The sequence below is a fragment of the Erinaceus europaeus genome, chromosome 15 (genome assembly GCF_950295315.1).
Source record: "Erinaceus europaeus chromosome 15, mEriEur2.1, whole genome shotgun sequence".
Classification (NCBI taxonomy): Eukaryota; Metazoa; Chordata; class Mammalia; order Eulipotyphla; family Erinaceidae; genus Erinaceus; species Erinaceus europaeus.
The window spans coordinates 15,933,415-15,945,953 of NC_080176.1; the positions used below are offsets into that span (position 1 = coordinate 15,933,415).

A 12,539-nucleotide genomic window follows, 5' to 3' on the forward strand; every position below is an offset into this window, starting at 1 on the left:
CGCTTCACACGCAGTGAAGCAGGTCTGCAGGTGTCTGTCTCTCTCTCCCCCTCTGTCTTCCTTTCCTCTCTTGATTTCTCTGTCCTGTCCAACAACAGCAGCAGCAGCAACAACGATAGCAGCAATAATAGCAACCATAACAGCAACAACAACAATGGAAAGGATTGCTGCCAGGAGCAGTGGATTCCTGGTGCCAGCCCCAGCAGTAACCCTTGTTTGTAGGCCATACCCACTTTTCGAGTAGGGGCCCTGCTCTAGTTTACTATGTGTTTTTCAGTGATTAGAGTAGTCCCTGACCTTACTAAATATATGTTTTTATTTTTATTGAGCGGAGTACATGATATTCAAACATTATATATTTATAAATGCCTTTTGTACATTTTGGATACCTCTAATGCCTCTGACCATGATTTATACAAATGTTTCATTAAAGGACACTCTAAAATATGTCTTCATAGTGGTAATTTTAATGATGAGACCCAGGACAGCTAATACGCTGCAAATCCTATTACCTTAAACAAATTACTTACTCATTTGAGCGGAAACAGAGGGTCTGTTAGATCAATCATTAAATGCCTATTTATATAGCAGTTTGTAATGGCTTCTTTGGCTCTGTTACAAACTATTTTCGATTCATGTTTAAGGAGTTGCTTTTTAATTGACACCTGTTTTTTCCTTTTAATAAAACTAAGTATCATCAAGATGTTTTAAAATTAATTAATTTATTCTCTTTTGTTGCCCTTGTTTTATTGTTGTTATTATTGTTATTGATGTCATCATTGTTGGCTAGGACAGAGAGAAATGGAGAGAGGAGGGGAAGACTGAGAGGTGGAGAGAAAGATAGACACCTGCAGACCTGCTTCACCGCTTGTGAAGTGACTCCCTGCAGGTGGGTAGCTGGGGGCTTGAACCAGGATCCTTACGCAGGTCCTTGTGCTTTGTGCCACCTGCGCTTAACCCACTGCGCTACCACCCAACTGCCAATCAAGATTTTTTTCAAGGCAGATTCAGCATCTTGTATATGAAAGATCTCTTTTGCTAGTAACTCTTTTAAAAAATATTTATGTATTTATTCCCTTTTGTTGCCCTTGTTTTATTGTTGTAGTTACTGTTGTTGATGTAGTCATTGTTAGGACAGAGAGAAATGGAGAGAAGAGGGGAAGACAGAGGGAGGAGAGAAAGATAGACACCTGCAGACCTGCTTCACTGCCTGTGAATCCACTCCCCTGCAGGTGGGGAGCCAGGGGCTTGAACCGGGATCCTTAAGCCAGTCCTTGTGCTTGGCGCCCTGTGCGCTTAACCCGCTGTGCTACTGCCCAACTCCCGCTAGTAACTTTTATGATACTAATAAAACTCCTACTATGGCCATTTGGTTTGACTCCTGTTGCTTTTTACTTGCTGCTGTTGCTGTTGCCATGAAGGTAAAGGATCCCTGGTAACTGTCAGTGTTGAGATAGTTGATATCCTACAAGCTACAGTGGCCAGTACAGGATTTGATGCCATGGACAAGATACCCTAGCCTCATCAATTGGGATTTTTTTCTCCAAGTAGTTGAGTAAGAAATCACCTTGAGGACCCAGGAGGTGGTGTAGGGGATAGTTAGAATCTAAAGCATGAGGTCTTGAGTTTGATTCCTGGTATCCTGTGTGCCAGAGTTGCCTCTCCCTCTCCCTCTCCCTCTCCCTCTCCCTCTCCCTCTCCCTCTCCCTCTCCCTCTCCCTCTCCCTCTCCCCCTCCCCCTCCCCCTCCCCCTCCCCCTCCCCCTCCCCTTTCTCCCCCTGTCCCTCCCTCTTTCCCCTTTCCCCCTCTCCCTCCCCCTTTCCCCCTCTCCCCCTCTCCCTCCCCTCCCCCTCTCCCCCTTTCCCCCCTCTCCCTCCCCTCCCCCTCTCCCCCTTTCCCCCTCTCCCTCCCCTCCCCCTCTCCCCCCTCCCTCCCCTCCCCCTCTCTCCCCTTTCCCCCTCTCCTCCCCCTCTCCCTCCTCCTCCCTCCCCTCTCCCTCCCCCTCTCCCTCCCCTCCTCCTCCCCCTCTCCCTTCCCCTCTGCCCTCCCCTCCACCCTCCCCTCCTTACTGCTCCCGTATCCCTGTATCCCTCTTCTCCCCCTCCTCCCCTCCCCTCTGCCCTCCCCTCCCCTCCCCTCTGTCCTCCCCACCCTACTCTTCCCCTCCTCTCTGCCCTCCCCTCCTTATCGCTCCCTTATCCCTCCTCTCCCCTCTCCTCCCCTCCCCTCTGCCCTCCCTTCCCCTCTGCCCTCCCTTCCCTTTCCCCTTCCCTTTCCCCCTCCCTCTCTCCCCTCCCCCTCCCTTTCCCATCCCTCTCTTCCTCCCCTCCCCTCCCCTCCCTCTCTCTCTCTTAAAAGAAAAATGGTAGTGTCTGAGAAACTCAGTAAAACTTTTCCTGTTTCTAGTATAGTTTTTCTATAATAGGGGAAAGAGCTCAATAGTATTTCAAATCTAGTAGAATTTTCTAGTCTTAATCTCACCATTTAGATACTGTTTTACTTTTCCTTAAATACATTTTATGACATTGTCTGCTTGTGATTTTATTTTTAGAAATATCTTGAGAAAAATATTTTTGTTTGAGAGCTAGAGTTTGGAACACTGTAGATACTACAGTATATTTTAACAAGTAAAAATTGATAAAAGCACTTTAGAGAGGTAGAAATATTTAACAATTATTTTTGCATATCCATCCCAGATTCAGGTAGTGATATAATCCCTGATATACTGCTGTAGGGACTTGTTCAGAATGATTTGTTGGACTGGGGTAATACTTGGTGTCACTTCAGTCCAAAGTCTAGCTATGCTTATATTGAATCATACTTTTAAAAGCACAGCTTTTGATTTTGCTGAGTGATAAACATTAGACTTAAGAATATGACTCTTTGAGGTGATTATTCAGCAGTATTTATAACTATACATTGTGGTTTTTGATAATCTTTTTAATGTTTGCAGAGTCTATAGTTATATCTAGTCTTCATTTGTAATACTGGGTATCTTTGCTTCTTATTTATCCTTTGGCTAAGTGTTTCTAGTTTAAGTGATCTTTTCAAAGAACCCAGCTTTGGCTTAATTTGTCTTTCCATATTATTGTCTGTTTTGTTAATTTCTATTTTTTCTTCTCATTTTTCTTTTTTTCCTCTTGTTCTTCCTATTGTTCCGCCTATTTTCTTTCTTCCTATTTTCTCTCCTCCCTCCACTTCCTCCCCACCCCTTTCTCCTCTCCTTTACTTTCTTTGACTTTACTGTGCTCTCTTTCTCTCCCTCTCTCTCTCTCTTTTTTTTAGCTCCTGAAAGTAGAACCTTATGAATTTTTAAAAATTCTTAAGGAATATTTAAACCTTAGTTCCTGGAAGTTACCACTCAGTCACTTAAGTTTGCTAGCCAGCGAATGATTGGCCAGTTGCTGTGTTTAAACACTTCCAGCTAGTAAACTTTTGCCAGCATTTAATATTCCAAGTAGTGCACAGGGTACCCCAATTTTCACTTTCACCTGGAACTTTTCAAGTCCTTTGTGGGTGCGTAAGACCATATTATACCCAGCTAGATCAGTGTGTACATTGGGTTGTTGGAAAACATGTTTTTCTATGCAAAAAATGCATCATGACTTTTCTGACAGCCTAGTAACTAAGATTCTCTCTTAATCATTAACTTTGACCTTTGAAAAAAAAATTTTAATATGGCATTTAAAGCTATAAGTTATTCTGTAAGCATGGCTGTAGGTATATCACACAAATTACATGCAGTATTTTCTTGATCAATATGAACATTTTCCCCAGTTTCTCCTTTTACCCTAGATTATGTAGAACTGTATTGTTTAATTTACAAGTTCTTAGAATTTTCCTAGATTCCTTATAAGTAATTTCTGAAATAATTCTGTTTTGTTTCCATATTTCAGTCCTTACATTTATTTATTGTTTATTTGTTTTTGTCACCACAGGGGTTTCACTGCTCCGGGCCAACTTTTTTAGCTAGAGAGAGGGAGAGACACCACAGCACCGAAGCTTCCCACAGTGCCATAGCACTCCACTTATGTGACATGTGAATTACATTTATGTAGCTCCATTTGCTTCCCTTTCTGTTGTCTTTCATGCAGTAGTGGTCATATGCATTCCACCTGTATTCACTGCAGTCATTGTAAATCCCATATAGAGTTGTGATTTTTGTTGTATTGCACCAAAGTAAAGGACTGGAGCATGAGGGATGGGGAGGGAGTGATAAGGTCCTGAACATGATGGTGGAGGAGGACCTAGGTGGGGTGGCGGGGTTAGAGTATTATGGAAAACTGAGAAATGTTCCTCATGTACCAACTACTGTATTTTACTGTTGACTGTAAACTATAAATCCCCCAATAAATAAAAAAAAGTCATGCTTTAATTTTGGTTTTGATAGTCATGTATTTTAAGGAATTAAGACCATAGATTCTTTTTATTTACCCTGCTATTTACAGTTACACTTATTTTTATTCATTCCTGAAGCTGAAAGTATCTTGGTACATCATTTCACTTTAGTCTGAAGAACTTCCTGTAGTTTTTCTTACAGTTGTTGGTATTCATTCTCGAGTTTTCCTTTATCTGAAATGTCTTTAGTCTTGCAAGATGTTTTAGTTGGATACTGGGTTTTCTTTAACCATTTTAAAGTTGCTGTCTTGTGGCACCATGGTTTCTGATGGAAAGTTTGTAGTCATGTTACACTATACCTTGTTTTCCTCTGAGTGCTTTCATGATTTTCTCTTTACCATAGTTTTTTCAACCCTTAAATATGAGGTACAGAGTTTTTAACTATATTGCTGGGGTTGACTGAGCTTCGTGAAACCTATAAATTACGCAGCTTGCGAGGCGGAGTGACTCAAGTGATGGGCTTACCGGCATGAGGTCCCAAGTTTGATCTTGGCATTACATAGCCAGAGTGAAGCCCTGGTGCCTTTTTTAAAATCATATTTTGGAAAACTTTAGTTATTATTCACATTTCTTCTGTTCTATATTCTCTTTCTTGGACTAAGTTTTGATGTTATTTCATTGGTTTCTGGTACTTTTTTTTTTTTTTTTTTTTACTACTCTGTGTCCCTTCAGATTGAATATTTCTCTTAAACAAACTCACTGACTCGGTCAATTTTTTTTAAGTAGCTATTAATCCTATTGAATGAATTTTTCCCTTTTTTCTCTCTCTTCCTCCCTCCCTCCCTTTCTTTCCTTTCTTTTTTTAGATACTGTTTACACACATGGCAAAATAGGTACACTATGCACGTGAGCTTTCTTGTCGACACTGTTGTATTTTTAATTCTGTGTTTATATTCAGTTTCCTTTCATCTTTTCCATTTCTTTGTTAAGATTTCCTGTCTTTCGGGAGTTGGGCGGTAGTGTAGCATTTAAGCGCACGTGGCTTAACCACAAGGACCGGTGTAAGGATCCTGGTTCATCCAGCTCCCTACCTGTAGGGGAGTCACTTCACAAGTGGTGCAGCAGGTCTGCAGGTGTCTGTCTTTCTCTCCCCCTCTGTCTTCCCCTCCTCTCTCCATTTCTCTGTCCTATCTAAGAATGACAACATCATTGGCAGCAACAATAATAACTACAACAACTATAAAAAAACAAGGACAAAAAAAAGGAAAATAAATATTAAAAAAATTTCCTGTCTTAGAGTAGCTTGTTTAATTGTCTAATAATTTCAGCATGTGTCACATAGGTGTTGGTACCTTCCCTTTGAGACTGAGTATGTTTTTCCTGGCAAGATCTTTAGTGTTGAGTTATTTGGAAATTTTCCTGAGCATTGTGGATATTCTCTTATGGAGATTCCAGATTCGCTTATATTTCTCAGGAGTGTGTTGGCATTTCCATGTTAGTTCTAGCAGGCAATTAAAATAAGTAAACTGAAACTACAGACCCTTTCATGCTTGTGGGTATTGGCTCAGATCTCATTCTCTGTCATATGTTTAGTCCAGGGTCAGCTAACCACCTCGACCAAGTCATGCACCCCCGTCCCCGATTGAGTGGATGCCTTTCATTAGGATTCTTTCTTCACTCTACTGACCCTAGTTTCTCCTACTAGAAAAGGGTATTCAGACTTTTGGATGCCTTTACCTACATACAATAGTTTGTCCCTTTTCCCCACTTGTTCTGAGCCAGTTTGTTTCCTCCAAAGTTTGCATATTTCTAGTTGTGTTCCGGAGTCCCCAGATACTTGGTATTTGCACTTTTTCCCAGAGTTGATAGTAGTGTCAGCTGAAAAATTGATTTGTTAGAAGCTTATTCCTCCATTCTAGTGGTGGAATGCCCTTACCTTGCTTTTTATTTGTTGCTCTTGTTGTATTTGCTTTTAATGCCAAGCTTCCTGCTAAGTTTGTCTTTCTCTTTGTTTAATAACACTTTTAAGAAAATCTCATGTTGATGCATATAGAAACCTGCTATTTCCTTCCTTTAGCAGATTCAAAGTGACCTAGGTTCAGTTCGTTTCAATTAATATTTACACTAATGGGCAAAACACAGATTAGTTGTCATCTTTGTTTCTCTTTCTGATGCTTTTCATAGTTGGCTCCTCTACTTCTTTGTATTTATACTTACCAAAGCATATAATATAAAATATGCAAGAAAAAAACCAAAAATTGAATTTTCCCCGTGCATGTTAATTTCCCTAATCTTAAACTCCATGCAGCATTGATTTACGTTTATTATCTTAAATTATAAACATAGCAAGCAGTAGGTAGTTGATTCAACTATAATATAACTTTTGAAAATAATATTTATAATTATTTTTTATTAGTGATTTAATAATGGCTCACAGGACTATAAAATTCTAGGAATATAGTTCCACACCACATCCACCATCTAAGTACTGTGTTCCTTACACTCCAAATGATTCCTATAGTCCTCACAAAGTCTTGGACACAGTTTGGCTTTGCCTTTTGGGGGCAAGTTTGTATATTTCAGTTATTTGTAGCCTACAAATAAATGAGACTACCTGGTAGTTTTTTTTTCTTTACCGTATTTACTTTACTATGCATAATTTCATCTAGTTCCCCTTTTTGTTCCCAAAAATACAATATCATATTTTTTAATTGCACAGTGATATTTCATTGAATGTATGATACATGATTTTTATACTATAAACACTGGTCCTGAAAACAATTTTTCTTTTTATACATATAGGCAAGATTTTTATAACAATGACTTGTTGACAAGTACTTCAATTTAGAAAAAGAGAAATCATTACTTGTAAGAAGAGTGAATATCTGTATGTTTTTTTCTGTGTAGTTATCTTCTGGGTTTGAAAACTTGTCAGAACAGTTGGCCCTCCCTCATCACTTAATCCACGAGAAAGCACTAAATTTTTTAAATAATATTTTTAAAACAATTTTTTGTTCCTGTTCCCCATGTGCGCCTGTGATTTAGCATTAGCAGTCCTGTACTTCTCTGATATGAAATCTGTAACAGGCAGATTTATATAAGGGCATGACAATTACTTGGACTCTCAGTACTTAGTATTCTTTAAGGTATTAGCTGGTATGAGTATATGGGCAAAAAGCTTCCTGACTGCCAGATAAGGCTTCTTGAGCTCTTAATATAATTACCAGTTTAAAGCAAGAACGAGAAAATGAATCCTGTGGCACTTAGAATCTAATCAAGAGAAATGTAGTGTTTATGCTCTAGAGAATGAATCTTCATGTTCTGCTAAATCACTTCTTGTCTAAAGCATTGAGTTTGAAATTTGTGTTTTAGGGGCCAATAATGTTCTCTGGATCTAAGAATGTTAGTTTTGTGATACAGTCTTAGAATATTCAGAAAACCTTTCAAATTTAATTTTAATGTCACTTTGCAAAATTTGGCCTTTGTAATGCTCTCACTTCCCCAGCTTAAGAGACAAATCAAAGTGTGAAAGATATTTGAAAACAGAAGGAAGATTCAACTGTGGTCTCACATCTAGACATGAATACTAGTAATATTTTGGTTGGTGTTTCATTACAGTGGTTTGACTCTGTTCAGATCAATATTTTCACAATATTTTTAATGCTAACTGGTATGTAACTTAAATATGTGTGTGTGTATATATATACATATACATATATACACATATATTTGCCACTATCTCTGCACCTCAGTGCCTGCACTGCAAGTCCATCACTTCTGGCAGCCATTTTCCCTTCTTTTTTTTTTTCCTTTCCTGTTTTATTAGGACAGAACAGAGAGAAATCGAGAGGGGAAAGGGGTTTGAGAGGGAGAGAGACAGACACCTGCAGACCTGCTTCACCATTTGTGAGGCTTCCCCCTTGCAGGTGGGAGCTGGGGGCTTGAACCTGGGTCCTTGCACATGGTAATGTGTGTGCTCAATCAGGTGTACCACCTGCCCAGTCCCTGATGTGTATTTTTGTAAGGAAGGGCAGACAGTAGAACCTCAGACCCAAGATCTATCTATAGCCCAATCTACGAAGAAGTCTTGTACTTTGGGGGAGAGTAGAGGCAATGCTGAATCATGACTAGCTCCACCATCTGTCCCTTCACTTGTTAGACATCACTGGGGCATCTAATGCTCCCTAGCAGTACTAGCTGGAGATAGGACTATGAACTGCAAACTTCTAAGGGCCTTGATTGCTGCCTCATTCTTTTTTTTTTAAGATTTGTTAGTGAGAGAGCAGCTGGGGAGGAAGGGGTGGGGGGTGGGGGGGAAACCCAAGCATCAGTCTGGAATATGTAGCACTGGGGATTGAACTTGGGACATGATGACTGAGATTCAAACACTTTATCCACTGCCCTATCTCCCAGGCCATTGCCTACATCAAATTTCAGCTCTGTATAGGAGCATCAGAGAGCCTTTCCTTATCAGTCATGTGACTGATGACATGATAAGGAATTTTTTTTTTTCCTGTGGCATGATCAACTCTGCAGTATGGGAGAGCAGAGAGGCTAGGCCTGGCTGTAGTGTTTCCTAAAGTGGAGTGAACATCTGAGTGATCATCCAAGAATACTTTTACCACTTCCATAGTTGGATTGCTCGAGTGTATACTTCTGACATTGTTTAGCTTTTGCAGAAGCAGGATTTTCTATTTTGCCACCCTTCTGGGTTATCAAACTGTCAAGTGCTTTTAACTCTAGAGGTGACATTTTAATTCCACCCCACCAACCAGAAGATGGTGCTGTTGGGCTAGCGACCAATCCACCTTTCCAAGTTATCTAAATGCTTGTTCATGCTAAGTGACATGGACAGATTGGCATGTGGTTTCTGTAGTGCAGAGTGGCAGAAAATAGGCAATAGGGAACATTTGTGGGCTCAATATTGCAGTCTTAGGCAGCCTTGGAGAGGTGTTTACTCAGGACCACTTCTGCACTTGACGTTGGTCAAGAGACAGACTTGTAGGAGTCAGGATGAAGACATCTGTTAGTTGTTGTTTGACCTGTGAGCAGTCTTCCATCATTTGCTTTAAAGATTTATGAGTAGAGTTTTAGAAGAGAGGAAATATTTTTTCTCTTCTCTTTTTGGAAAAGATTTGAGGATATAGAGGAAAACTCATGGATTAAGTTTCTAAGGAATAATATGAACAATTCAGTGATTAATTGATTACTCAACTAGTCAAAAGACTTAAGCAATCTGTCAATTTATTTTAATCACTTAGACGAAGAAATCCAGATGGTATAATAGACATGGGGCAGATTTTGTTGAGTAATCTTGGGTATTTGACTAACCTGTCTGAACCCTCAGGTTTGGGGACTCAGTTGAGGTAGTGAAGGTTCTGCAGCTGCTCAGAACCTTCACTTCTTCCCTTTTTCAACCCATACTATGAAATCTAGAAATTAATACAATATTATCATGCAGAATTTTTTTCAAGGCTTTACTTGTCTATTATGAGTGAGAGAGAAAATAAAGAGATAGGGACCAGAACACTGCTCGGCGTTGGCATAGGGCTCTAGGGCCTGCAGCATACAAGTTGATGCTTTAGTAAATCGAGCTATCTCCCCAACCCCACCAAATTAATTTTATTATTTAAAAAAAGTATGCCTGGGAGTCTGGCAGTAGTTCAGTGGGTTAAGCACAGGTGGCACAAAGTGCAAGGACTGGCATAAGGACCCCGGTTTGAGCCTCTGGCTCCCCACCTGCAGGGGAGTCGCTTCACAAGTGGTGAAGCAGGTCTGCAGGTGTCCATCTCTCTCTGCCCCTCTCTGTCTTCCCCTCCTCTCTCCATTTCTCTCTGTCCTATCCAACAACAACAATAATAATGACCACAACAATAAAACAACAAGGGCAACAAAAGGGAATAAATAAATAAATATTTTTTTAAAAAGTATGCCTTTTTCTTGGAGACGTTGAGTATATAGCTCTGGGTGTTTGTATACTCAGCTTGCAGAATGGTAGCACATTCTTAGGTATGGCCTAGTGTGTTGCTGTCAGTGACCTCCTGTTAAACTCTTCTCCCCTCTATGTTTATTGAACAGAAGACCAGATTGTTGCAAAGTCATTTTCAGTAGTCAGTTCTTTTCTTCCCCATGGTTTCCTAAAGCTCTGTCACCATTCTAGCTGATCTCTCCTGGACTCACTTACGGATCTTCCTCAGAATGTGCTCGGGATCCCACTTCCCTAGGTGCTGGAGCAGCTTTCTGTTATCCAGGTTAGCTTTGGGGTAGATAGTCTGAGGCTTCTCCAGACACAGAGGAAGTTTTTGAGATTGTTGGAAGGTAGCTCTGCAGATTTATTCTCAGACGAGTTTGGGCACAGCCTGAAGAGTACTGCCAGTCCTCATTATGTACAGATTCTGTGTTTGTGAACTCACCTACTCATTAACATTTTTTGTAACCTCAGTGTCAGTGCTCATGGGGTGCTTGTGGCTCTTCAGCAGCCTGCACAGAGGGACATGAATTTGAGTTCCCTGACACACGCTCTCCAGTAGAGGATGAACAAGGTGATACCCTGTCTTCCTGTTAAAACTCTCCTACTATAATCAAGTTCCCTTTGCACACTCTGCACAGAGCCACATTTTTAGTGCTTTATGTTGGTGATTTTGCTGATGGAAAATGAGCTCCACCCAGAGTGTCAAAGTGCTATTTGGTATTCCCAAAGTGCCAGCAGTGACGTGCCTTTTGGAGAAAGTACATGCATAAGTTTCATGGGGCATAAGTTTAGTGCTGTTATTCATGAGTTTAAAACTAGTGACTCTGGGGCCAGGCGGTAGCATAGCAGGTTAAGCACACATGGCACAAAGCACAGTGGACCTGCTTATGGTTCTCGGTTTGAGCCCCTGGTTTCCCTCCTGCAGGGGGTCGCTTCACAGGTGGTGAAGCAGATCTGCAGGTGTCTTTCTCTTCCCCTCTCTGTTTTCCCCTCCTCTCTCGATTTCTCTCTTGTCCTATCCAACAACGATAGCAATGACAACAACAATAATAAACAACAAGGACAACAAAAGGAAAAAAAAAAACTTCCAAGAGCAGTGAATTCATAGTGCAGGCACTGTGCCTGAGGCAAAAAAAAAAAAAAGAAAAACAAAACCAACCAACCAAACAAACAAAAACAAAAAAATAAAGCAAAAAAAGTAGTGACTCAGTGAGCTAGGGAGACAGGATAATGGCTTTGCAAAAGACTTTCATCCCTGAAGGCTTTCATCATGAGGCTCTGAGGTTCCAGGTTCATTTCTTAACACCACCATCAACCACAGCTTCGGTCTCTCTCTGTTTCTTTCTCTGTGTGTCTCTCTCATTAAATAAATAAATTAAATATTTAAATATTAACAAATTAGTAACTCAGCAACATATATTAGACATGGCATCTTTAGTCAGAAGCATAGGAATCGATTAACGAAAGTGTAACAAAGGCTTGTAGGAACCTAACCCTGACTTTTCCCTATAAGCAGTGGTGCAGTGGAGGCTTTCTAGGCTTTATTTTCCTTCATGGAAGACAGACTCTTAGGGATAGCAGTTTTGATGCTACTGACTTTTTCTTTCCAAGGAAAGGTACCTATGACAGGACTTTAAGAAAGTTGTTTGGCTTTTCCCAGGGAACTCTTAGTAGACAAAATCTCTTGCCAGTCCCACCAAGTGAATCCACACTAACTGGAACAGTGACCACAGGTGCTAGGCAGCTAGGTGTATGGAGACAGAGGGTCTTTATCCAGTGAGATGAGGAGAAGCCTTACCCTTTGGTTATTGTGCCTTTGGTCTTTTTATTATGGCTATATAGCTAAAGGATGGGGGCTAGCTAAATTTTGGTGTGTATTGGACATCTGTTCTGTGCCTATAACTGCTAAATCTATTAAATTTGACTTTAACTGAAGGTGATAACTGTCTTCATTTCTTCTCCCTCTTGATACCTGAACTCCTACAGATAAAGCCACTCTGTGGATTTTCATTTTACCTTTTCTCTTGTGTTGAGCCTGGAGAAAATTAGGGCCTACTGCCCACCTCTTCATTTCAGCCACATTTTAACTTACATTGTGACCCCTTTAGAAAGGAGAGGGAATGGTTAGGGGTAGGTAGCTTAATGGTTATGCAAAGATACTGTCTTGCCTGAGGCTCCAAAGTCCCTGATTCAAACCCCTGCACCAATTTTTCACTATAAGCCAGAGCTG

The 12,539-nt window shown here is 40.6% G+C and overlaps 1 protein-coding gene across 4 annotated transcripts in view; it reads left to right on the forward strand.

Moving 5' to 3' along the window:
• Window positions 1-12,539, forward strand: part of PARN (poly(A)-specific ribonuclease) — a 183,589-nt gene that overhangs the window by 79,686 nt on the left and 91,364 nt on the right. The window contains exon 22 of one of the 4 annotated variants that reach the window (XM_060172944.1): window positions 3,939-4,187. The exons of the other annotated variants lie outside the window; for them this stretch is intronic. Within the exon in view, the coding sequence (XP_060028927.1) occupies window positions 3,939-3,973 (35 nt within the window). The 3' untranslated portion in view covers window positions 3,974-4,187. Of the gene's footprint in view, window positions 1-3,938; window positions 4,188-12,539 lie in introns of those variants that run through there. 4 annotated transcript variants of the gene reach the window in all.